Source organism: Numida meleagris, chromosome 22 (assembly GCF_002078875.1).
Source record: "Numida meleagris isolate 19003 breed g44 Domestic line chromosome 22, NumMel1.0, whole genome shotgun sequence".
Taxonomy (NCBI): domain Eukaryota; kingdom Metazoa; phylum Chordata; class Aves; order Galliformes; family Numididae; genus Numida; species Numida meleagris.
Window position 1 is genome coordinate 1,461,812 of NC_034430.1, and position 24,627 is coordinate 1,486,438.

A 24,627-nucleotide genomic window follows, 5' to 3' on the forward strand; every position below is an offset into this window, starting at 1 on the left:
TGGAGAGTGTAGTGTGTTCGTTCCCAGTCTACACTTCTTCTGCAGTTGAGATTGTACGTTTTTTGTGGCCTATTAAAGGAGTTACGCCGCTGCAACCATTGCTGCGGGCTTGTTCTTAGTGGCTGGCTCAGGCTGCAGCTTTTAAAGCTGCTGCAGCTTCTTGTGACTTGCTGCTTTGCTGCCTTGTGCTGCAGCGTGTTGCACTTCTGCACAAAGTAGTGCCACTCAACGTTGGGTTTCAGACAAAGGTTGGCTTTGTTTTCTAAGTGGAGGTTCTGACAGAATCCTCTCTCTACCGCATTTTAACTTCAGAGCCCAGCTTAGCTCTTCTCATTGCCCTACCGTGCTGCCTCTGGCCTGCAGACTCTCCTTGGTTAGCCTGAATGTGCTGTCCTTTGTCACGCTGTGTCTCTGCAGCTTGCCCTGGTCTCTGGGGAGAGCTGTAGTAAAGAACAGTAAACTGAGGCTTGCTTAAAGACAACCGTGATGCCTGCTGTGTACTGCTGAGAGGGGTTCCTAAGCTTTGCTGGATTTAGTAACGTTTAGGCTGAAGATTGGTATTTCTTCTCTATCCAGGATTATTTAAGCATCTGAGACAACTTCAAACTGTCTTCGTTCATCCAGGGAATGAAAAGAAAGGTCCTCATTCATGCAAGCTCTGCAGTGCTATGGAGCCCTGCCTGCTTGGGTAGGGTACAGGAATGTTAGTGTGAGGTGGAGAGAGGAAAGTGGGATTGTGCCCGGTTGAGAGCAGCCAGCCATGTGGTTTCAGTCACTGTCTTTGAAATTAGCCTTCCCTAGAAGTCTTGTGTTCCATCAGTGCTACCTGACTCACTGGCATCAGGCAGTGGGTGCAATTCTGCTCTTTGCTGCCTTCCTCGAGAGGCCCTGCATCTTCCACACCGACCACGGCTGTCCAGCAGCTCTCATGGTTGCTTTGGTGTTGTGTTCTGCTTCCTATCGATCCCCAAGAAACGCTGTCCTTTTTCAGGGAAGCTTTAAGAAGAGGAGAAGCTCCTGAAGAGCCCACATCCATGTGACCACCTTCTTGTGTGTAACTGCATGCCATCTTGTATCGTCCGGCACATTCTGGCAAATTCAGGCACGTTTGCAGGACATGGTTGAGGAGGAGGTCCTAGATACTGAATGTGACCCAAGAACAACTCTGGTTATTCTGATGTATCTGCCACGGTCCAAGTTATTGCCATCTTGCAAAGAAACCCAGGAAGAAAGCTGCTAGCCTGTGTGCTGACTTTTGAGGAACTGGATAGTAGTGCTGGGTTAACGCAGTAATTCTGGTCATGGCCACCTACAGAGGCTTTCCCGACTCATTTCTGGACTGTACTGCATCAGTTCCTGCCTGAGGTTCCTCATCTGCTTCGAGGTATGTGAGAGGAGTGAGAGTTGAGCCTAGAGAAAACAGCAGCATTTCTGCTGGTGGGTCAGCAATCATTCTATCGTGCCAGGGCAAATCCTTTCCAAAAGGAGGCACACCCAGCTGCTCATCCAGTGTCTGTGTAAAAGCTCTGCTTTTGTGATTCCAGAAGCTTGCAGGAGTTTCTTCTCAGTTAACCTTTCTTCCATAGGCATAGTAGAGTACTGAGTTACTTTGACAGCAATTTCAGGGTTTAGCAAAGATGAGGAAAAGCCTGGAAATGGCCTTTTTAACAGTAATTCCCATGTCTGCTTCAGTAGCGCTGCTGGTCAAGTTCAGATTCTGCAAGTTACTCTGATGCTGCTTGCTCCTTAACGGGTCAGAGGGTGGTTGTGCTCCACTGTGCAAAGTGCTACAAGCTGTGAGGATGCTTCATGCTGAGACCGCTGTTGCTTGGATCCTAGCAGCTGACTTCTGGGCTGGCCTGTCTGGGACCCTGCCTGTCCATCCCTGCTTCTTTTGGAGGAGCTCTGGCCTCCTGCTTGTTGTAACTTCAGGATCCCAGGTGTAGCCAAAGCTGAGGGCTTTGCATGACAAGCAAGGCATGATGATTCAAGGACTGCCTAAAATCTGGAGACTCCAGTTGTCTGTCTGCCCACCCTGCAAGGTGAGGCAATTCTTCAGGCAGTTTTTAGGTTTCCCCAGTTAGTGTGGACACCAGAAGAGCAGGCAGACAGCTTTGCTCCTGGAGGTGTTCATGGCAAGGTGTGACTCCCCTCCTCCATTGCCTGAAGCTGAACAGTTCACGCCTTGCTCCTGACCTTACAGCACAGACATCACCTGCCTCTGTGAGTGCCTCTGCTTCTGTGTCTGCTTCACTTTGCTTTCTTCCAGCCAAGCCACATGAAGACAAAGGAGACGAAACCTTAAGGGCAGGAGCCCCGGTACAACGAAGAGTGCTGGTAGCTGAATGTCTTCTCTGTCTGAGCCTGCAAGTGCTGTCAAGAGGCCGAGATAATGGCTAAGATGGGCAAAGTAAGAAAATGAGCACCACGAGCCCAGGTGGGCTGAAAATAACTGGTAGTACCCGATGTGGTTTGGAATGGTGAACTGCAAGTGAGAAAACCAGCGCTGTTTTCCAAGTAGCTCTACCTACCAGCTGTCATCTGAGCAGAAAGGACACAACAGAATGACATTTTGTCTCTGCGAATTACTGTGGGGACACAGAGAGCAGCTAGCAGTCCTACATGCAGGGGTGGAGAGTGTCCTGAGCTTGCAGGGCCTGTCCCTGAGCCTGGCTTTGGGCTTTCGGTTCAGCATAGATCCCAAAGTGTCATTTAGGATGTGGCACAGCTGAGGGATTTGCCAAGGGCCCAGCGAGGTACCAAGCCATCTCAGAGATGGCAGAGAACAGTTCACAGAATCACAGAACCACAGGGCCTGGAAGGGACCTCTGGAGATCCCCAGGTCAGCCTCCTTCCCCCTCCCCCAAAAACAGGTTCCCTAGAGCAGGTTGCACAGGAAAGTATCTGGGCAGGATCGCTTTCCTTGCCCTGCTGGCCATGCTTGGGATGCAGCCCAGGGTGCGGTTGGCTTTCTGGGCTGCGAGGGCACATTGCTGGCTCATGGCTAGCTGCCATCCACCAGCACCCCCAAGCTCTTTTTGGCAGGGCTGTGCTCAGTCTTTTGGTCCCCCAGCTTGTACTGACAGTGGAGGTTGCCACAACTCAGCTGCAAGACCTTGCACTTGGCTTTGCTGTGGGCCAGAGCTGCTGGGCAATGGTGCCTCAGTGCTCGCTGACCTCGCCTGACCTGGTCTTGCTGTGCCCTGGTGATGGGCTGGGGATCCTCTTTCTCATCCTGTCACCTCCATGTGATGCTGAGCACCACACAGGGCAAGCAGCAGAGAAGTAGCTTATTGGGTGCTTTGAACTTTTTCAAGATAAACGCAAGACTTTGCATACAATCAGCCCATCCTAACCAGAGAAGGTGGAACCAGAGTTTTGGTGGCCCTTATCAAGCCCATCTGTCTCCTGCTAGCACCGAAAAACTCTGCACTGCAGTGAGTGGCTGGGAATGCTTTTATGAGACACTGCACATGACATCTGCCAGCGAGTTCTGTGAAAGTGGAAACGATGCAGAGGAATATATCTTGAGCAGCCTTCTCTCTGCCAGGAGACAGCACAGCACGAATCAGAGACTCATAGAATGCCTTGGGTTGGAAGGGGCCTCGGGGATCACCAAGCTCCAACTCTCCTGCCTGTGAATGTTTCAGCTGAGCACAACAGTGCTGTGGAAAGAGCTCACCTTTATATTCAGCACTGCAGTTGATAGACCTTGGCCAGCTGGCCGGAGCCCACCAAGCCACTCCTTCACTCCCTCTGCTCAGCAGGAGTCAGGGGAAAAAATGCACATGCAGAGATAAGGACAGTGAGATCGCTCACAGATAACTGTCACGAGCTAAACGGACTCAGCTTGGGGAAGACATCTTGTCTCTTCGGATTGGTTTCTGCCTTGGATTTGTGCCGCCTGTCTCAAAGTTGTCAGCTCTTATTGTTCTTATTTATGAAAGTCGTGAAGTCACAAAGAGGAACATCCAGTATCATTTATCATAAATAAGCAGCATATCTGGAACTTAGAGCAGAACTTCAACCTTGAGCAAATACCTCAACCAGACAGAAATATCAAATTCATTTTGAAACATCAGTTTCCCCCTTTGGAAGTTTCAAATCCCTTATCTAAGACTTCCATAATCTTTAGGTATCACCAGGCTATGAGCAAAGAGCATCCTCGTTAGTGCAGCTTTCGTATATGCCAATATCACAATCATAACTGTTATCACTATTAGAATAATAATCACAATCTGCAGAAGGTGAGTGAGCCATCCTCCAATTTCTTGCAAAATCTTTTTTTATTCCACTGTTGTCTGCTGGTTCTCTCAGCTCCCTATGAGCTCTGTTAGCCATGCTATCAATACAGAAGTAGTTCTCTATTGGCCTGGACTTGAATGCAGTGGTTCTGTTGGGGGTTAAAATTCCCCCGGAATTGGATCTTTGCTCGATTCTGGTATTGGTAGGCAGGTGGAGATGCTGGGAAGATTCTGCAACTTCCTGAATCCTCGCATTCATTGCCAAACTAAATGATCTTCAGACCCATTGACCTTTAAGATGCGAAATAACGTAATCAGAACGTTGGCTTCCCAAAATCACATTTAAGAGAAAAACCTTGGGAACCCTCCAGTTCAGCTTCCTGTGTTAGTTTAAACCTCAAAGAGCCCTCCTCTCCCCCAGGTCCTTTTGTTTTCCATTTGTCCTTTGGAGGTCCTTCTTGTTCATTTGAATATAATGAATCCAGGGTCCCATTAATTTCAACTTCACTGCAGTGCTTGTAGCAAGCGGAGGGCACCCCTGCTGCCCCCCACACCCCTGCCAGGACCTTGCCACATACAAGAGTGTGTTTCCTCTCCATTGTTATGCTCAGTCCCAGTGTAGGGGCACAGAAGCTTCATGTGATTTATGTGAAACGTCGTCTGCTCATCGCTTCCTCTTAGGTTATGTGGTTTTTATGGTGGGTTGGTTTGGGGTTTTTTTTTGGAGGAGGGTCCATTCCAGGAAAAAAAAAACCAAACCAATTTTACAGAATGGTTGGGGGCGGAAGGTTCTGCTGGGGTTGAAGCAAGGTTCTGCTGGAGCACGTACCCCAGGGCTGCATCCTTGAGGCTTTGGGACCTGTCCATGGAAGGAGGCTCTCCAGGCAGCCTGCTGCAGTGCTCCCTCACTGGCACAGTGACCTTTTCCTTCACATTCAGATGGAACTTCCTTTACAGTTTCTTATAAAAGGGCTCCTTTTGCCTGCCCTATCTTTTGCAGCCACCAGCTGAGCCCTCAGGCTGCTGGCAGTGTTAGCCAACAGCTTTCCCTCCGTTGACATCACTGGGCCTATCCATCTGAAAGGTTTTACTTCTTCCTCTTTTGTCTTGGCTGCTCCACATGCAGAAGACAACTCTTTTGCACGAGGGTGTAGGTGTCCATTGCTTCTTGCTGAACAAAATCCCGCTCGAGACCAACACTCATACCCAGTTCAGAATCTGAATTTCGATAAACCATTTCCAGCATCTTTTTTCACCTAAATATATCAGTGATTTGTTAACAAAAGGTGTTTTCTGCTCTGGAGGAAAAGAGCAATTGCATTCACCTTCCTGTCAGCAAGCTGAGCCTGGAGGATTGTGGCAACTTCCTCTGATGCAAGTCCCATGCTTCGCCTGCTGTCCATTTAGAGCTTCAGGGGGATAAAAACCTCACATGGGCCCTGGCTGACCACGTTCTGTGCCGTGCTCCACGCTGGCACACTGTGCCGAGGGATCCCCCGGTGAGGAGCTCCCATCTCCGTGCCCTCTGTGCTGCCATAGCTGTCCTCCTGTCCGGGCACCAAGGCCCTGCTGGGCAGGACCCCTCCGTGCTGGGACTCAGGCTGTGTTCAGAGGGGACTTCTGGGGAAGTGAGGGCTGAGCACGGACAGGAATAAGGCAGTTTCAATGTGCGTGTGTGTGGAACCAGCGTTTCCCGGGGCCGTTGGCCTTGTCCTCCTACAGGCAGTGCTAGCAGGAGGAAGTGAAAACACTGGGTGTGATTCGTTCCACTCGTTTATTCAGCCCAGGCCTTTGGCTTTTAGGCTGATGAAGCCCTGACTGCTGCTTTTTTCCTCCTGCAGCTGCTCTTTGGCTTCCTATGGGCATCCCAGCCTTCTCGGGGCCACTGCTCGTGCCGACCTCCCCTGCCCCTCTGAGCCCTATTGGATGAAATCAGGCTCAGGGCTGAGCTGCCATGAGAATGTAGCAGATGTTGCTGGCCCCAGAGCAGAGCCACTCAGCCCCGTGGCCTATTGTCAGCTGGCCTGGACATGTCTTTCCCTCTCCTCACTCCCCACACAGCTCTTCTCCATCCCTGAAGAGATGCTCCTGGTGCAGCTCCTTCCTCCTTGACTCCAACTCGCCATCACAACCAAGGCCTGGCTCCTCACTGCAGCTCAGCAGCCTGCAGGCCAGCTCCCAGAGGCTTCTTACAGACAAGATCCAGTGTGGTTTTGAGCCGACCATGGCACCACCACCGCCGTGCTTCCTGTCCCCAAGTCCAGGGCTGGACATCTCTGCGACCATTTGTATTTTCCCAAACTTCCCACAGAGGTTGGGACAATGGGTCCTCAAATGTCCTGTGACAGACACGCTACCCAGCATCCCTCTGGGCATGTTTCCCCATGTTGCTCAAGTGCCATGGGGATCAGGGGCAGCTGCACCAGCAGCTCACAACGGTGTCCCAAAAATGTGTCCATCAGCAGAGCCACACAAGTGCTGGGTTTCCCCTGTGCTGACTCTGCTTCACTGTTTGTTTTTCACATCTGTGGATGGCAACCTCAGCAAAGAGCCACATTCTTTTCCTCAGTGGCAGACAAGACAGAAAGTGCCAATGGCCACATTTGCAGCTTGGGATACACAAGGCAGAGCGTTAGAGGAGCATTTTGTATGGGAGGAGGGGTGCAGAGGGGTAGGAGGTCTCCACCCTTGTAGGTTGTCCTAACATTGACGCAGCCGACCTGCTCTGGTGCCAAGGGCAGCCCAGCTCCAAGGGAAGTTCTCTGGATGTCCCTGCTGCTGTGGCATTTCAGGCATACCGAAATTGCCTTGTCCACAGCAGTCACAGTGCTCCAGCACACTCTTTCCATCAGATTGCTTCTTCCTGTTCTAATAGGAAACACAAGTGCAGCTGATTTCTGTAGCTGGAGTCAAAGCAGACAGAGGCATCCCTTCATGCATCATCTGTTAAAAAAAACTTTTCCCCAAGTTTCATTTCCATGTGCAGGCCCATCTTCCTGCTGTTCCTAGCTTGCAGTTTCAGTTTTATTCATCAGCCAAGTTGAAGGAAAGCTGTTACAAAGAGAAAGCTATTCTGGAGCTGCAGATCTCCAAAATGCTGTTCCCATCTCAGCAGCCTCTGGGGTTGGTGTGTGGGGCCATTGGCCCCGGGGACCATGCTCAACCACTTTGGCAAAGGATGGGGTCTGTCTCAATTGCAGACCAAGCCAGGCGCTGCCGTCTGTCCTGCAGGTGTGTGGCTCTGGCTGCTGCCTTGCCCACGGCTGAGGCTGCTGCACCCATGCGTGGTCTGGATCCACTGACCCCTTCTGCTCAGTGTAAGGGATCCCTTGCACAGGGCAGGGGATATTTGTGCTGGGGGCAAATGGGATCTGAACGCCTGGAGGTGAGCGGGCTGGAGGTGCCTGTATGGAGTGAGGGCTGCCTGGGCACGGCGCTTTGTCTCAGCCACAGAGCTGGTGTACAGGACACGTACAGTGGGAACAGCCTGGGCAAGGCAGGCTGAGCTATCAATGCAGCCAGGGCAGCACCACAGTGGAGCTGGGGGCCCGTGCCTTCAGCCACCCTCAGCACCAGCAGCACCAGCAGGGCAGGGCTGGGCAGCACCGGGCAGCAGTGGGTGGCAGGGTGTGGGATTCAGCAGGATGTCAGCCCTTCTGTGCAGAGCGGAGAGCTGCGGGCAGAGAGGGGCTGTGGCCAGAGAGGGAACTTACTCCTGTGAGAAGCAGAAGTGAAAAGCGTGCAGAAGTGAAAGAAGAGCCCAGAGCTGTTTCCTACATCATCCACTCCCTGCAGAGTGCCCCTCGGCACCCAGCAGTGCGGGCATGGAGCCCCTCTCCTTCCAGGAATACATCTGCTCCCTGGACCCCGCCACCCTTCCCCGCATCCTCAGGATATGCTCTGGTGTCTACTTCCAAGGTGAGTACCGGGTGCTCAAATCCTCCAAGGCTGTGCCACCTCCCCACTCCCCTCACAATGTCACTGCAGCCTGGGCTCTCCCCTCCTGCCTTGAAGACGCCCAGTTCCTTGCCAGCAGGTGCCCGGTGATGGCACACGTCTTCGTGCCGCTGCCAAGTGCTTGTGCCTGAGGCAAAGCTTTCTCCTTTGCAGCCAGTGCCCATTCAGCTGAGTGCCCCAGTGCTGCCAGGAAGGTGGTGGGCACCAAAAGCCATCTGAGCTCTCACCCAGGCAGCGAATCACCTGCAGGTGGTGGCTCTGGCAGGGTTGGTGGCTCGGTGGCTGGAGGGAGGTGGGATAGCGTTGCTCCTGGCCCCTGTGCAAGGAGAAGAGCAGAAGAGCAGCCTCACAGTCTGATCTGAGCTCTCTGCTTCCTCCTGGGCCATGACCACACAGACATCTTAGATAGAGGTGAAGTCCTGATATTGTTTGAAATGGAGTCAGGAATTAGAAAATTCTTTTGCTAGATCTCTAGGCCTCTCAAAAATGCTGGGAATCCACCTTGGGTTCCTGCCCGCTGTAGCATCACCAGTGTGGCATTTACTGCCTGGACTTGTGGAATTTGTAGCTCTTGTGGAGGTTACGCTGACTTGTACAGAGAAGGAGCAGCAGTTCAGGTGGAGGAACACTGCTTCCCAGCAGCTCAGTTGGCACGGACGTTTAACTTTCCCGAAGAGTTCCCTTGTCAGGAGCTTTGCTTTTCCAATCTCCTTGATTTGCCCAGGACCTCTCTAAGATAACTGAGAGCCTTCTCACCATGTCAGCACTCGTGGGTGCAGCCCAACTGATGCTGGCTGCCCACCCCACACAGCTGCTGAGCTCCACCACACCCAGCCCCACAGGTGCTCTGCCCCAGCTCCACTCATCCCAGTCTCCAGCAGCAGCAGCAGATCGTGTGGTTTTGTGTGAGCTAGAGCAATCTCTACCCGCTGGTAATCAAAGCATCTGGGCTCAGAATGAGTCAGCTGGGCAGAAATAACCCCATTTCCGACCAGGTTGCAAACAGCTGCAGATGGGTTTGGTGCTGGCAGCTTCCCGCACTGCTCCTGGGGTTCCCACGCTGCCGGGCTTCCCGTGCTCTGCTGGGAGGCAGTGGAGCAGTGGAGCTGGCACAACTCCACCCCCAGCCCGGCCTCAGGGCGTGCAGACACACGAAGAGGAGCAGGGGTAGCACCGGCTGCGGGTCCAGCTGCTGCCAAGCTTGTGACAGGTCCCTCCTCAACCCACAGGGTCCGTATATGAGATCTCTGGCAATGAGTGCTGCCTGTCAACTGGGGACCTGCTGAAAGTCACGGCTGTCACGCTGCAGAAGGTTGTCTGTGAGAACGTGCAGACAGGGCAGAAGACAGAGCTGCCACCGACATTTAAGGGTGAGCAGGGCCGTTCTGAGCCGGCCCACCACCATCACGCTCCACTTCTCCCCATGGGCCCTCCTCCCAAGGAGCCCTTTGAGGCCGCAGGGGGCTCAGCTTTGCCATCCCACAGGTCTTTTCCAGCCCTCCCCAGCTGCACCGCCGTGCTTTACACCAGAGGGACCCTCCCAGAAGGACAGCAGGCAGAAGGGCCTGACCCTGCACCAGGCACTGGAGCAGAGCGGCAGGCAGACGCAGCCCCTGCTGTGCCCCGCCATCAGCCCCCACGCCTTGCTCCTGAGCCCTGTCTACGAGGTGCAGGCTACCATGCACCGTGAGTTCAGCTGCGGAGTTGGGAAGGGTGCTGGGGATGGAGGTGCCGGGGGATCGAGGTTTGGTGCTGGGACTCCCAGCACAGGCAGCGTGGGTTCTGCAGAGCGGTGGGTGTGAGGAGGGCTTCTCTATGGCGTGAGGCGAGCACGAGATCAGGGCAGCTCTTCTCTCACAGTGCGAAGGGACCAGGTGAAGATCCCCTCCACGCTGGAGGTGGATGTGGAGGACGTGACACAGGAGTCGCAAGACGTGCACTTCGCCCAGCCGCTGCTGCTGAGCGAGCTGCTGGGGATGGAGGAGGTGCTGCCAGCCCAGGCCGAGATCCTGGAGGGGCCCCACGGCTCCACCATCTTCGAGAGCTCCTGGGTCTCCCGCCTGCAGAAGGGGCAGCGGCTGCAGATCCATGGCTGCTCCCACACCTGGAGGGTGCTGGCCTCGGCCCGCAGCAGCACCCGCCGCTTCCTCCTCTCCAGCGCCTACCAGGGCCGGTTCCGCCGGCGGCCTCGGCAGTTTGCCGGGGTGCAGGAGCTGGCGGCCGGCCTGCAGCCGGGCCAGCGGCTGCGCGTGGTGGTGACGCAGGACTGCGAGGGCCGTGGGGACGACGTGCCCCCACTCAGCGTGGGCGACCGGCTGGAGGCCTGGCAGCTGCTGCAGACTGCGGGCGGCACCTCGCTCCTGTGCCAGCGCCGCAGCGAGGAGGAGGATGATGAGGAGGAGGAGGAGGAGGGCGAGGAGCTCCTGCTGCCTCTGGACCTGGGGGGCAGCTTCGTGGAGGAGGTGTGCGACAGCAAGAAGTACAGGCTGGCGGAGCTGCTGGAACGGCTGACGCTGCCGTGTGACGTGCGGGTGGCGGCCACGGACCCGGCGCTGGAGCGGGACGTGCTGGGCTCCTTCTCCTCCCTGCGGCTGGAGGCCCGCATCTCCCAGCCCTTCCTGGTCAGCAGCTTCTGCGAGGAGCCGGACGAGGGCTTTGAGATCCCGCCCCAGTGGCTGGACCTCTCCCTCATCCTCACCGAGGAGCCCGTTGGCAGCCAGGCGCCATCCACGCACCGCTCCCATGTGGAGGAGCTGACCGAGGCCTTCTACTACCAGCTGCTGGCACAGCTGCCGGGCGGCTCAGCCCCTCCACCCCCGCGGCCCCCCAAGCCGAAGGCGGCCAATGGGAAGGCACAGGCACGCACGGGCCGTACCCAGGGGCAGAGGGACCAGGCACACTCCAGAGGAAGGCACCCTCCAGCCCCCCCGCACCCCACCAGCCCCAAGGCCGTCCAAGCTCCTTCACTGCCCGAGAAGGCAAAAAGCCTCTCCATCCAGCGGAGCACCCCCAACAAGTACAGCCCGTGCCCCCGCAAGCCAGCAGCCCCCCAGCTCCACGGCGTTCCTGGGGATACAGGTGAGGGGATGCAAACCCCAATCGGGAGCGGGGGATGTTTGCAACTGGGGGCACCGCTGTACCTGCAGCTGTCCCCACTTGGATGTGGGGCAGGGATGCACTGCTGGGGGACTTGCATGCAGGCGCCAGGTTATCCCTGGGCTGGCTGCCCCATTCCCTTGTCCCAGACATGGACCATGGCAGAAGGGGAAAGAAGGCCAGGCCTCCTCCCATGAGGAGATGAGCGTGGCAGACCAGCACTTCACCCTGACATGCCATCACATGGGAAACATTCCTGTCCTACAGATCACAGGGGACCCATGGCATTGGTAACTGGTGTCTGCTGGGGCAGAGCAGCTGGCACCCCACTGCGAGAAGCCCTCTTCCTTCCCACCATTTGTTCCCAGCTCACTGAGGCTATTGCCATGTTCTGGTGTGAGCACTCCTGTGGGCACATCACCAAGCCAGGGAGGAGGGGGGAGCAGGCTGGGGCACCCGCTTGTAGGATTTTTGCCATGGTCTAGCTCCATTTACAGGCATTATCTGTGCTATTCTCTTCCAGATGTGAACAGCAGCAGTGATGAACACGATTACGAAACCATTGAAAGTGGCATTCAAAAGACAATTCACAAAATGCAGGCTATTTTTCCTTTTTAATCCTCCGGTTTCCGAAGCTGCCTAGACTCCAATTATTCTTAAACCTTATCTTAAATTAAGGCTATTAAACAAAGGCTGAATACAACCTCAGGGACTCACAGCACGACCTCTGTCTGCCTCAGTTGTGCAGATATGTGCCCACTTTCCTCAAATGCAAGCAGCTCACAAGCCTGAGGAGCAGCCACACGGGCAGAACAAATCCTCGCTGCTCTGCTGTGGCTGACTGTCATGCTGCAGATCGTGTCCTCAGGCCGTTGCCTGTGGGACTCTCCAATTGCATCAGAGCAGCATACAGTTGGGCAACCATCCTGGGAACTGTGTAGCCACCAAGGTGTCATTGAGATGCCAGCCAAGGCTCCAGGACGTATCTCACCCTGCTCCTCTACTTTAACATCACCCACACACTTTTAGCATAGCTTGGTTGGATGTGCCATGCTCATCATTATTTCAGACTGAAAAGCTCTAAGACTTTCTCCTCCGTTGTGGTCACTTTGCTGGAATCTACAAGATGCCACCGGTGGCTTTCCCTACATGCCCTACCCCTACCAGGCAGTGCACCACCGGTCACCAGGAGCACCGACACAGGGCAATTTCTGGTCCTACCTGCTTTACACTAGAAGCAGGTACAAATCAGAGCTGGAAAATAAATTTTGTATTTCATTTATTAGCAAACCGTTTGTTCTTTGTGTGTTTTTTCCTCTCCTGTTGGGTAGCTTTGGGTTCAGATTTGTTGTGCCATTCCTCACCCAGGAATCTATGGCAGATTTACAAAGCTGCAGAGATGATCTCAAGCCCTCACTGGGATATGGGCTGGTTTCCTTCTCTTGCTCTGTTTCTGCCCTGGGATTTACACTCAGCATCAGTGTTCTCTCACAGCATGGCCAGATGCTCTTGGATGCTTTGAAGAAACAGCAAAAGGGAGACTAGGCAAAGAATTAAACTACCTCCCAAGCTGAAGACATTTTAACTCTCTTGTCAGCTCGTGTTTCTAGAGTCCTGCAGCTCCTCTCTATACTGCAAGCAATTCCATTCATCTGCACTTCCAAAAATCATCAGGGATTTGTTTCCTAATCTGCACATCACCTACAAAAAAAAAACCTACAGTACTTTTGGCTTCTAGGTCTGCCAGACTCCATAGCATAGAAGCTCACCTGCTGCACATCCATACAACTTAGCCCCTGAAGTACACCACGGGCTATCGCTGTGCCACTGCCTGAACTTCAGCAGGATACATGGAGCTTATTAGAGCATTGTCAACAGAAACATTTGGTAGGGAAGCCAGTCTCACCCATGTGCACAGGGGGAAGAGCTACTTTTCCAAAGTCAGGTCACCTCACCTCTCAGAAAACATAAAATCCGCGTTGAAACCCGTGGTTTGCAGCCCCTGTGGAAGGCAGACTCACCCAGCTGATAAGAAGGGAGCACAGGGCCAGTCGGGCCTGAGCTAGGGGGAAAGTAGCAAGCAGCTCTCAGAGGAGGTCAGCACAGCACAGCAAACAAGGCTCCCATCCAGTGGGCAGCGAGTGCATTTCAGTTTGTCAGCAGTCAGCTTGAACGCTGATAGGTGCTGCTTTTTGCAATGAACACACCACAGAAACCACACTTACTCTTGGGAGAACAGCTATGCTCCTTACAGGGTCATCAGATTCGGAATGTTGATCAACTACACATGCTCAACTACAGCTGCTCCTACCAACCACAGCAGGACAGTTTCCAGGAGGCACTTTTCAGTTTTGCATTTTCCACTCCAGGAAGTTCAGAGAGAACAGATATTGTGCAGGAGCTGCCTTCAGCACGCGGCCTCCCTGAGCAAAGCAGGGCCACACAGAGCAAGAGGAGATGCGAAGTCGTTATCTCCTCACTGCTGCATCACCGATGTCCACGATGCTGTTTCCTAACTTTGCATTTTAATTTGTTGGCAGCAATGACCCTGGCTCCATCTGGATCACTGATACAACTCGTGGCTTCTTTCAGTAGATGAACTATTTCATGTTTTCATGTCCGGGTGTTCATATCAGTTTGACCCCTTTAAAAGCAATTCACTTCAAAAGCTTAAGAAAATAATAAGTACAGATAACTAAATTCTGTGAAAGCATGGGCTGTGTTTTTACCCACACATCTGAGTTTTACTGACAAATGCTTTTCTTCTTTAGAACAAAAGCCTCCAGAGCCACAGAAGCAGGTAAGACTACCCTAGTTTAAACTTTATTGAAAATAATATTAGTCAAAAGCCCTAGTAACATTTCTACTTCATAGTACAAATATAGATTTAAATGCACAAACTAATTACAAATCTAGTCATGATTACTGTACATTAGTAGAATACTTCTCTTGGCTACCCCCCTTGTGAATGAAATGGAATGAAAGCATTCGAAAAAACAACACAAGAATCTGCACACAGCAAGATCTGAAGGGGGTTCTTTCTAACACAGTTGTTCTAACAGACAAAAATAAACTGCAGGATCTGAAGATTTGAGAAATTCAGTTTTCCCATATCTGTTTATCCTTCCATCACACAGTCATGGCACATTCATCAAGTCCAGTTACCAAAATCCTCCTCAATGTTCTGCTGCTCCTTGAATTCCAAGGGGTAGGCACTCAGAATAACTGGGACTTGCACAGGTTAGAGAGAGCAAAGATCACCTCCAAGTTGCAAAGCTCAGCAGGTTAACTTGAGACACAGACAAGCACTTGCTTAGAAACAAATCCAGGTGGAAAGAACTTCAATCAGCATCCGTAGACTTATAGTGATCATCATCCACAGTAGAGTAGATGTGTCCCTCGCTGCTAAGGAATTCAACTGCTTGCCTTTGGAAAAAAAAAATAAAAAGGGAATTAGTACCCAGGTCACATCAATGCCCTTCTCTCAACCATTCCTCATCTACAACCCAACGTCCCTGCTGTTCCTTTCTGGCATCTGCCAAGAGATGCACTCAGAGACTGTATCTTGTCAGCACTTAAACAAGTGCTGCTCCACCAGCCAACAGGTACATAAAGTTTTTTGAAAGCTTTGTCACTTCAGTGAACATTGGCTCATTCTAAGCTGTTTCACTTCAGTGAAATTCAAAAACTCGGGTTGCCTACTACATCCTGCTGGGGAAGCATCAAATCACAAAACACTGTTAAAACAACTAAGGATCTGGCCTTGCCCACTTATTTTCCTCCTTGTCTACTTTCATCAGATTCCAGAAAGGACTGCATGGACTCGAAGAAAATCCTTAGTTTCTACACACTTACTTGATTGTTGGTATGCTGACATTGTGGAGCTGAAGTTTCAGCTCTTGAAGACTCATACCTTCTGGAGAATGGCAGTTTTTAATCAGGTTCAGCACCTGGAAGAACATGAACCACCATCAGCGCACAGATAAACTTCCCTATCAGCATGGAACAGCAAGGCCAAAGAAGAATCATCAAGAATCTTCCAAGAATAACTAAGCTTTTGTTTCTTTGTCCTACATCACACTGCAGCAGCATCCACTGCGACAGCTGTGCTCCTAGAGAAGATGCTGGCACCCACCTGACTCTGATGTGCTGTGAGTCCATTCACAGGCAGGCTGCCTCCACCATAGCCCCCCATGTCACTGATTCCAGCAGACGTAAATGACTGAGGTGCTCTTGATGCGAACTGCAAGAGTAAAAGAGCTGTGGTTGCACAGGCTGCTGCAAACCCAAGGCATGAAAGACCTGGTTTTCTTTCAGAGGTATAGTAATTAAAGACAGATTTCCAGAAGAAATCAAGGAAAACTGACTGCAACACAATGCCTCCCCAGGGAATCCAGGACTCTCATCAGGCTTTCCAGACCCACAACTTAAATACAATTTCCCTCTGAACCCAGAGGTCCCTCTCTCTGGGAGATAACAGTAACACCCAGTAATGGCTAGGATGGAACCATGACCTTCAACTACATACCATAAGATTTTTTCTGAGGATCATGTGCGCGTTAACAGTCTCTAGTATGTGCGTGGTGAACTCATTCATGTTTTCCAGAGGCATTATCTTAAATGCCACCAAACTTTTCTTATTCTTTTAGAGAAAAAAAAAAATACAATTAACATCATAGCAACAGGAATACGCTTGACATTCATTTTAAACATTTTAGCTCTGAACAGGAGCAGCAGTGGGTGGGGAGTTTGCCTGCCTGTAATTAGCAAAGTTTTTGAACTTAAAAGCTTTCCTATGTAATCATGCAGGACAGCGCAAACAGGTCAACTTCTCTTTCTAACCAGTTGGTAACTGCGCTTTGCTTTAACACATGCAGCATTATTTGAAGGATGACTGTTATGATGGCAACTCTTATCATATAATACGGTATAGGTTACTCTTATAACATTTTGCCAGACCACCAGCCCTTCATGCCACTCCTCCAGTCTTGTTACTTGAGGAGTCAGACATGATCTTACCTGAAAAGACCGAAGATGACCAGCGACTTTTACGTAAGTTCCCGGGGGTACCACGATATTCTCACTACCAGCCTCCTAGCAGAGAAGGAAAGGAGAAAGCAAGGTTTTGCCGATTCATCTTTCCATTTCTCAATTATCATAATAAACGACTTAAGAAAGGACTCTTCCCCCAAACACAAACAGCACACAATCATACATTCAGTAAGAGCAGTTAGGTAAATATAACTACAGATGAAGAATGCTTATTTGAATGCGCTGCATGTTTGACACCAGTCAATGCCAGTTGTATGTTCTGCTGTTGCTCTGTTCATTCCTGAGGTATTTTCACAGAACAGCGAGAGGAAAGAACCCAAAGTAGTTTAAAAACAAGCAAACCACACCCACACCAGGTATTCGAACACTAAACACAGCCAAGGGGATGGAAGGAGTCACAGAATCTCATGGTAAACTTGTAGACAAGCCAACTGAGAATCTCTTCAGTTACTCCCAGAGCCGTTCCGCTGAACCCAGCTGTTCTCCTCCAGACAGATACACCAGCAACACGGGCTGTGTGTAAGAAGCAGCTCCATCCACAGGAGAGCACAGTGGAGACCAGCAGCACTTCAGGAACCAGGAAACAAGGCAACAAATCATCAGCAAGCCACACACAAACCTCTTCCACTTTCTGACTTTGCATTTGTCACGCAAGAGAACAGAGTGCACACCTCTAAGTAACAGCTGAGATTCGGCAGCTAAACTGTAAGAAATTATTTCAGTGATTTGATGTACGAACTACAGAGCAGGAGAAGACCACGGAACCACTGATCTCTGCTACCACAGAGCCCGGCCTGGCTCTCCCCACAGCAGCACCTCAGAACGGCTTCATTGCTTACGTCGGTGTCAACCCACTGCCTCACGTCCATGGGCGCCGCTGTCATGTCGTCCACCTTGTACAGGATGTTGGTGGGCGCTTTCTCGGCGTGCCGCACGATGCCCACCACGGTGACCTGGGGCGGGGAGGGCCGTCAGCGGGCGGGGAGAGGCACCCGCGGCCCCTCACAGCCGCCCCGCCGGGGGACGGGGGGTGCCCACCTGCGAGATCTCCACGTCGTGGATGCGGAAGGCCTCGTCCACCTGCTCGGCCGCCAGCAGCTGAGACACGGTGCAGGGCACGATGCTCTGGGAGCGGCTGCGCTGCGGGGGGCAGGGAAGGGGAAGTTGTGCCGCGGTCAGCGCCGGGCCCGGCTCAGCTCAGCTCGGCTCGGCTCGGCTCGGCTCAGCACCGCGGCCGTCCCCTCCCCCGGCCCCGCTTGGCCCTACCTGCTTCTTCTCCGCCTGCGCGCCCGTGGGGGAGCTGAAGCCTCCCGGGGACTGCGTGTAGCCGCCCGCGGGGCCGTAGCCGCCGTCGAAGTTACCTGGGAAAGGAAAAAAAGAGCCGTGAGATGATGAGGCACGGCCAACACGCCAACCTCCCTGTGCCGCCCGCTCCGACCCGCACCTTGCCCGCTCCACATGGCGACAGAACCCAGCGGCGACAGTACACGGTCCGCGAGCACGGTGTCCCGCGCCCCAGCAGCGGGAGCCAATCACGGCCCTCCTTCTTCCGACCGCTTCCGGCGGCGGCAGCCAATCACAGCCAATCTTCTTCCGACCGCTTCCGGCGGAGGGGATGCCGACGCCGCCACGCTGGGTGCTGGCGCTGCCCGGTTGCGCTGACGCGATGGGGCGGGGCGGGGCGGGGCGGGGCAGGTAAGGGTGCGAGGTGCGGGAGGCCGCGATGCGGGTGGCTGCGCTTCTTCTGCTGCTCTGCCCGCCGGTTCTGGCGGGGCGTTTCTGGCATCTTACAGACCTGCACTGGGACCCCGGCTACGAGGCGGCGGCGGCGGCCGGGCAGCGCTGTCCTTCGGGCGGCTCTGGGGCCGCGCCGGACGCGGGGCCGTGGGGCAGCTACCTGTGCGACGCGCCGTGGCGGCTGCTGAGCTCCGCCGTGTCCGCCATGCAGCGCCTGCTGCCGCGGCCCGACTTCGTGCTCTGGACCGGGTGAGCGCCTCGCGATTCTGATCTCCGTTTTTCCTTCGTTCCCCCGAACGCTCGGTCGCTCCGAAAGTAATGCCTCCTTTTTGTTTCCGTGGAACATGCTGTAGCTGCAAAGCGCGCGGCAGCACCGTATTAAACGAGCAGATTCTCAGCTACGGAGCGCTGGTTTTTTTTTCTGTATATACGCCACCATCAGCTGTGAGTTTTCACCAGCGACAAACAAGAGCTGCACGCCGTGCTCATAAACACCGGCGGAGCTGACCCACTGCTGAAACGCAGAGGAGAAGGAGCTGGGGCTGCTGGTGAGGCTCGGCTGGGCGTGAGGCAGCAGGGTGCCCGGGTGGGCGAGGAGCCCCACAGCATCCTGGTTGTGTCCGCAGCGGTGCGGGCGGCAGGAGCAGGACGGGACCGTCCCTCTGTGTGGCACTGCTGGGGCCCCAGCTCAGCCCTGGGCCCCTCGCTGCAAGAAAGACATTGAGGCCCCGGAGCGTGTCCAGAAAAGGGAACGGAGCTGTGAGGGGTGTGGAGCACAAGTCGTTGGAAAAACTTGTCTGAAAGAGTGGGGATACATTGGCACAGGCTGCCCAGGGATGTGCTGGTGTCACTGTCCCAGGGTGAAAACGTAGAAGTGTGCGTATGCCAGGATTTGGGGCAGATCTCAATGGTCACTGCCTTAGTGGAGGCATTTGTTTCGTTCCTTTTCAAGGGAGTAGTTACCCCACTGTTCTCTTGAATGCAAATGACTTTTGCTTCCCTGCTGTTATCCAGTTTTGACCCGAGGTTGCAGCGTGCTCTCTCTTGCATGATGCCCGGTCAGCTGTAGCATCTCTTCAATGTGCTGCAGTCGGGTGAGCCTGTTTCTTATGCTCATGTAACGGTTTTGTCAAAGTAGAATAAAATGGAGCAGCTTTTCACTTTGAGCAGTTCCCTGACGCTCCTGCGTTGCCTCAGCCAGTGAGGGTAGTGCTGATCCCTACCCCCAAAGCCTTTGACTTTATCTTCTATGAGGGAAAAAGAAAACAGAGGGCGCAAGTGCACGTTCCAGGCCTTGCTTATCACTTTGAGCATGTGCCCTGCTGGTCACAAGCAACATTTGTGCTGTTTCTGCTTTTCCAGGGATGATACTCCTCATGTCCCCAATGAGCAGCTTGGAGAAGAAAAGGTTCTGCACATCATTGAAAATCTGACCTCTCTGATAAAACAGGTATTTCCAGGTAGGATGTGAGGGAACGAGAAGGGGAGAGAAGTACAGAGTTTCATGGGAAGATTTTTATCAGTTTGGAACACTGATGGAATTGGGAAGGGGAAAGGCCCAGAAAGGCTGTGGGTAATATGAGTTGTTTGTCCTCCTCTTAGTTGCTGTATGGTGTGAGGTGCGTCAGAACTGAGGTGTCTGACGCGCTCTTGTTATTTCTGGTTAATGCACTCGGAAGAGAGGAAAATAAATGTTTCTCTAATTACTCATTTAGGCAGGAAAGCTTGCAAAAATTCTTATTGTTTAGTCTATCTCAGCAGCAAGGGAAGGAATGTTACAGTGAGAGCTCATTGACTGATCTGTAAAGCCGTGTCTCTGGGGTGTCTTGCCCTGAGGAGGGGATTGTCTTTGCAGTGTTGTGTCCACATTCAATGTGGCTGTAGTGTGGGTGATCACTTTTACAAAGCTGTTGAGCCACGCTGTTCTTTCTGAGTCACTGGAAAGCTCTGATGATGATGAGGGACTGTGAAACAAGAATGGACTTCTCTGTTCTACCTTTTCTCTGTTCCTAGATACTAAAGTCTATGCAGCAATGGGTAATCACGACTTCCACCCCAAGAATCAGTTTCCAGGGAAGGAGAACAGGATCTACAACCAAACAGCAGAACTGTGGCGTTCCTGGTTGAATGAAGCTTCTATTCCTCTGTTCAGAGCAGGTATGGCACCACTGGTGCACGTTAGCAGGAGGTGGTTAGGAGAATACTGCAAATAGTCTTCCATGCTTTTATGCTCACAGCAGCAGTATTTGTAGAGGAAAGGTCCAATTTATGGCTGATTTACTGTGTTTTCCTGCATGTGAGAAAAGAAATTTCTTTATGCTTTAATCTTTCTTGCTTTTCAAGTTACTGGCAAGTGTCCCTGCAGAGAATGCAGAGTGGTAAGCTTCAGTGGGGAAAAAAAACCAACAGTCTTTTAAGAAGGCTGCAGTTATAGGCCCAGCACTATGGCTCTCTGCACTGCCCTGCTCCTGGTCCTGCACGCTGTCCCTGTCAGCATTTCCTTCACCCTGGGATGCCTAAGAAAGACAGGAGATACATAGTGAAGGGTCACACCAAATCCCCAGGCTAGTGTGTTCAGAGCACTGGTGGCACCTTGTCCAGTGACTGCTGGGGCAACTGCCAAGGAGAGAGGTGGGAACACAGGGATCTGGAGTTCCAGCAATCAGCTGCACCAGACTTCCAGCTCTTTCCCTGCTGCTTGCCTTTTGCAGGTGCTTTCTACAGTGAGAAGCTGCCCAGCCCAGGTACCAGGGGGCGAATGATTGTTCTCAATACCAATCTGTACTATGACCAGAACAACCAGACAGCTGGCGAGGAAGATCCCGGAGGGCAGTTCCAGTGGCTGGAAGAAACACTGACCAATGCCTCTGAAGCAGGGGAAATGGTATTAAAATAAGATTTTAAGAAACTAAACGACTTTGTAGAGGGCTTGCTCCCAGTTTGGAAGCTCTTCTTGTTCCTGATCTGCCCTCTGTGCTGTCACCATCAGCCAGTGCTCTGCGGGAAGCGTGGGCTCTGCGTTCAGTGCAGCTCCTCATTCTTGCAGGTCTATATTGTGGGTCACATCCCTCCTGGCTTCTTTGAGAAGAAACGAGGCAAGCCCTGGTTCCGGAGGGATTTTAATGAACGATACTTGAAAATTGTGCAGAAGCACCACAGGGTGATTGCTGCCCAGTTTTTTGGACACCATCACACAGACAGCTTTCGCATGTTTTACAGCAATACAGGTACCAGTTCTGGCTGCCCTCATGTTTGCATGGTATCTCTGCCAACCCCCAGAACATCATTGTCAGTGAGAATTTTCAGTGGCTGCTAGCTGGATGCAGTTGAGAAACCAGAAGCTTATTTTTTTTTAACCTTACTTTCTAAAATGGGTTGTAAAATACTTAGTCAGTAAAGCACAACAGTGGCAGCGATCCCTGACCCCAGCCTATAGCTCCTGCCCTCCTTCCAGTTTCCCCTCACATTTCATAGTTTCCAGCCATGCTGCTGGTCCTGCTCTGTACTGGTGGGCTTTGAACATTAAGTGAGACAAAAGGGAGCGATTACGAACTTAGCACTGGGTCATGGGCAGTGTCTGGGTATCCTTTAAGTGTGGTTCTCTTGCACTCTTTCACCATGGGAGTCTTCTACAGCTTTAGAATATCTGTTTTTAGCTGCAGCAGTCCAATGTTCAATCCCTTGTGCTGGTCAGTGTGATAATCTTTATGCATGTACAGCTGGAATTAGAGCAGGCTGTTTGCAGAGTGATCTGTTCATGAGATGCTCACTGCAGTCTGGATGCAAGCTGAAGTCTGCCATTCGTGGTTTGTTTTGCCTTTTTGTTAAGGTTCTCCAATCAATGTCATGTTCTTGGCCCCTGGAGTGACCCCCTGGAAAACAACATTACCTGGAGTGAACAACGGAGCCAACAACCCTGGGATCCGAGTGATTGATTACGATGCAGACACCCTTCAGGTGCAGGTAGAGGATCCCCTCGTGCTTTGCACTGCAGTTCTAGAAGAGAATTTTATTCCTCCACGTGGTTTACACGGGCAGAACTATAGGACCCAAGAGGCTTTGCAGGAAGTGACCTCTAAGAGTCTTGTAGTTGGCACAGAAATGTAGTGAGAGCATCAGTGAGTGAAGGCGAGGTGACCGTATGCAGCTGGTCCAGGCCTCCTGCTGGGATGAGTTCCAGGCAGGACAGCTTTGGTTGGTTCTCCATGCCTCGAGTTGGCCTCCTTTGACGCTTCCTTCAGCATGCAGGCAGTGTGGATTGCAGGGCTTCGTTCTGGGGACTGATGAACTTGTTCAACCCCTTCTAAAAAAATCTGAACTGTCTAGAAATTGATTTGGGTCCCCTTTAATTGCTGAATGGATTAATTAGTAATAGGATCTGAATACTGGTGAGTCGTAGGGGCAGCTTCTATTTAATGTGTCTATTACTTGAGAGAATAGTGTATTTGCAATGGGTTGAAGCAGCTCTGTATTTACTCTGTTTACATGTTTATAGCATAAGAAATGAAATCTTGTGTGTCCTAAAATACACTGCATAAGGCTGGGGAGCTAATGAGGCAGAGAGAAAAAGGGCAAGAGACTCAGAACGGAACTTTTGGAATACTTTTTGCTTTACATTTGTTCTCACTTAAGAAAATAACTTCACTCAGTAACACTTCTCCAACCCTCAGTGCTGACAGTGGACAGTGCTGACAGGATACAGCAGGGTGGTTTTGAAGTAGGCTGGGCTCAACATCCCTGATGCGTGGAGACAAATAATCCAAGCGGAGAAAAGCCACCCCTTCAGCCCTTAGGAAAAGGATGAAAATAAGATGCTGCTGTTTTGTGGAGTCATCTGTCCACAGGTTTACATCTCGATGGAAAGCTCCTGCTGGGAGGCAGTGCGCTCCTCCCTGGGCAGGGAGATGCGTTACCTGCTGTGAATCTGTGCCCGTTTCCTTCACAAACGTTTCACTCAAGGGCTGATCCTTCCTTGATTTGACTTCGGTTCTGTTTTTCTCACCCTGCAGGATGTGGTGACTTACTACTTGAACTTAACTCATGCCAACCTGGTGGCTCCGGTATGGGAGGAGGAGTACAGGCTGACAAGTGCCTTTCAGGTGCCTGATGGCTCCGCACACTCCATGCAGACGGTGTTGGAAAGGATATCCAAGGATGCAAAGTACCTGCAGCAATATTACGAGTTTAACTCCGTCAGATACGACCTCGCCCTGTGTGGGGAGGCCTGCCGAGTTGACCACGTTTGTGCCATCAGGGAAATTGATTTTACAAGATACGAGGAGTGCCTTAAAGCCAACAGCTCTTCTGCTGCCATCGTCAGCGTTTGCCTTTTGTTGCTCTCTTTGCTCTTAGGGATCTTCGGTCCCCAGCAAACACTTCAATGACTGAGAGCGCGAGTGAAGAGAGGACGGCTTCGCAGTGCACATGAATTAGTGGTTGTGAATGCGTTTGGAATTGGGAACTTATTTGAAAACCAAGGAATAATCAGTGCTTTGTAGTACAAGCTCTATGACGTTGATTGAACCGCTTCTAGAAAAGCTTGATGCATCAGAGATGGTCACAAATCCTTTTTGTGCCAGGCTGCCCTGCAGCAGGGAGTTTGTCTTCCTTGTGCTCCAACTCCTGAGGCCAGGCCTCTCTCTGAGTTGCAACTTACCCATACTTATGTAATGAGAGCTGGGAGCTGCCACATGTTCCTGAGGAATCAGTACACGCTTCTCTTCTGAAAAGACAGCGCAGCTGGCGACCTGCAAGGTCTCGTTGTGGTGGCCTTGTGCAGCAGCAGCTTTGCCTGTTGTGTGCGAGCAAAGCCGGCTCGTGTCAGTGCTTCCTTTGACAGTGTGGGCCGTGACGTTCACGTGTCAGCATCCACCATGAGGCACCGGGGTAAGAAGCTTGATTTTATTTTTTCAGATGCTGAGCACCGACAGCTTCACCCCAAGCACCTTCAGTGTTCTTTTAACTCACGGCTGCTTGTTTTCTTTAGCTGGGCATTGCGAACTGCCCTTGACTCCTCACCGTTAAGAAACCCTCTGCCCCTTGCCAGCCTTCCCTTTGCTCACACAAGAACCACAGGGGAACCAAAACCAAGTGCCATTGTTGGGCCCTTAGGGACAAGTGGATGAGACAGTGCAGAAATCCTTGTGCTGTCTGGAGGGAGTTGTGTGGAGGCAGCTCCAGAGAAGCGGTAGTGGAAGGGAGGTGTCATGTCAGAGAGAAGCAAGGACACGGGAGGCACAGCCTGGTGCAGAGCTGCGGTCCGGCAGGGGTTGGTGCTATCTGCCCCCGGCACAGCTCAGGAGAAGCACAGGAGCAGTGCCCACGCTCCTCGGGCGTGCTCAGGATCAGCGCTCCTTGTAGGGGAAAGGGTGCTGGGGCCAAGCCTGGAAATCAGCCGCTGGGTAGGGGAAGGATGTAAAAAATCATGGAAAAAAAAAAAGTGTTCGGCAGCGCCGCCGGATCTGCCAAGGATGAGCTTTGTCCTTTCTTTTACTGGGGGAGAGCGGGAGCCAAGCGAGTGGGGAATCCGGGGCGGGGAGCG

The 24,627-nt window shown here is 52.3% G+C and overlaps 4 protein-coding genes across 5 annotated transcripts in view; 3 read left to right on the forward strand and 1 right to left on the reverse strand.

Moving 5' to 3' along the window:
- Nucleotides 7,308-12,581, forward strand: THEMIS2 (thymocyte selection associated family member 2). Its single transcript, XM_021375669.1, has 5 exons — nt 7,308-8,162; nt 9,431-9,571; nt 9,687-9,887; nt 10,062-11,279; nt 11,821-12,581. Exons 1-5 carry the CDS (start codon nt 8,069-8,071, stop codon nt 11,913-11,915), a joined length of 1,749 nt encoding a protein of 582 aa, XP_021231344.1. The 5' UTR covers nt 7,308-8,068; the 3' UTR covers nt 11,916-12,581.
- On the reverse strand, nt 14,099-17,922 carry RPA2 (replication protein A2). The gene is made up of 9 exons (XM_021375148.1): nt 17,794-17,922; nt 17,616-17,710; nt 17,388-17,489; nt 17,189-17,302; nt 16,317-16,391; nt 15,826-15,939; nt 15,433-15,540; nt 15,153-15,247; nt 14,099-14,723 (listed from the first exon to the last, which is right to left on the reverse strand). Exons 1-9 carry the CDS (start codon nt 17,807-17,809, stop codon nt 14,639-14,641), a joined length of 804 nt encoding a protein of 267 aa, XP_021230823.1. The 5' UTR covers nt 17,810-17,922; the 3' UTR covers nt 14,099-14,638.
- On the forward strand, nt 18,017-24,557 carry SMPDL3B (sphingomyelin phosphodiesterase acid like 3B). The gene is made up of 7 exons (XM_021375145.1): nt 18,017-18,335; nt 19,449-19,546; nt 20,100-20,243; nt 20,798-20,970; nt 21,133-21,313; nt 21,916-22,049; nt 23,096-24,557. The coding sequence occupies exons 1-7, from the start codon at nt 18,073-18,075 to the stop codon at nt 23,468-23,470; spliced, it is 1,368 nt and encodes a 455-aa protein (XP_021230820.1). The 5' UTR covers nt 18,017-18,072; the 3' UTR covers nt 23,471-24,557.
- The window catches only part of XKR8 (XK related 8), a 2,934-nt gene continuing 2,144 nt past the window's right edge, over nt 23,838-24,627 (forward strand). Inside the window, exon 1 of one of the 2 annotated variants that reach the window (XM_021375147.1) lies at nt 23,838-23,972. Coding sequence is in view for 1 of the 2 variants with exons in the window: in XM_021375146.1 (XP_021230821.1) it covers nt 23,960-23,972 (13 nt within the window). In the remaining variant the exon portion in view is untranslated. The remainder of the gene's footprint in view (nt 23,973-24,627) is intronic. The other variant, XM_021375146.1, reaches the window with a different exon arrangement.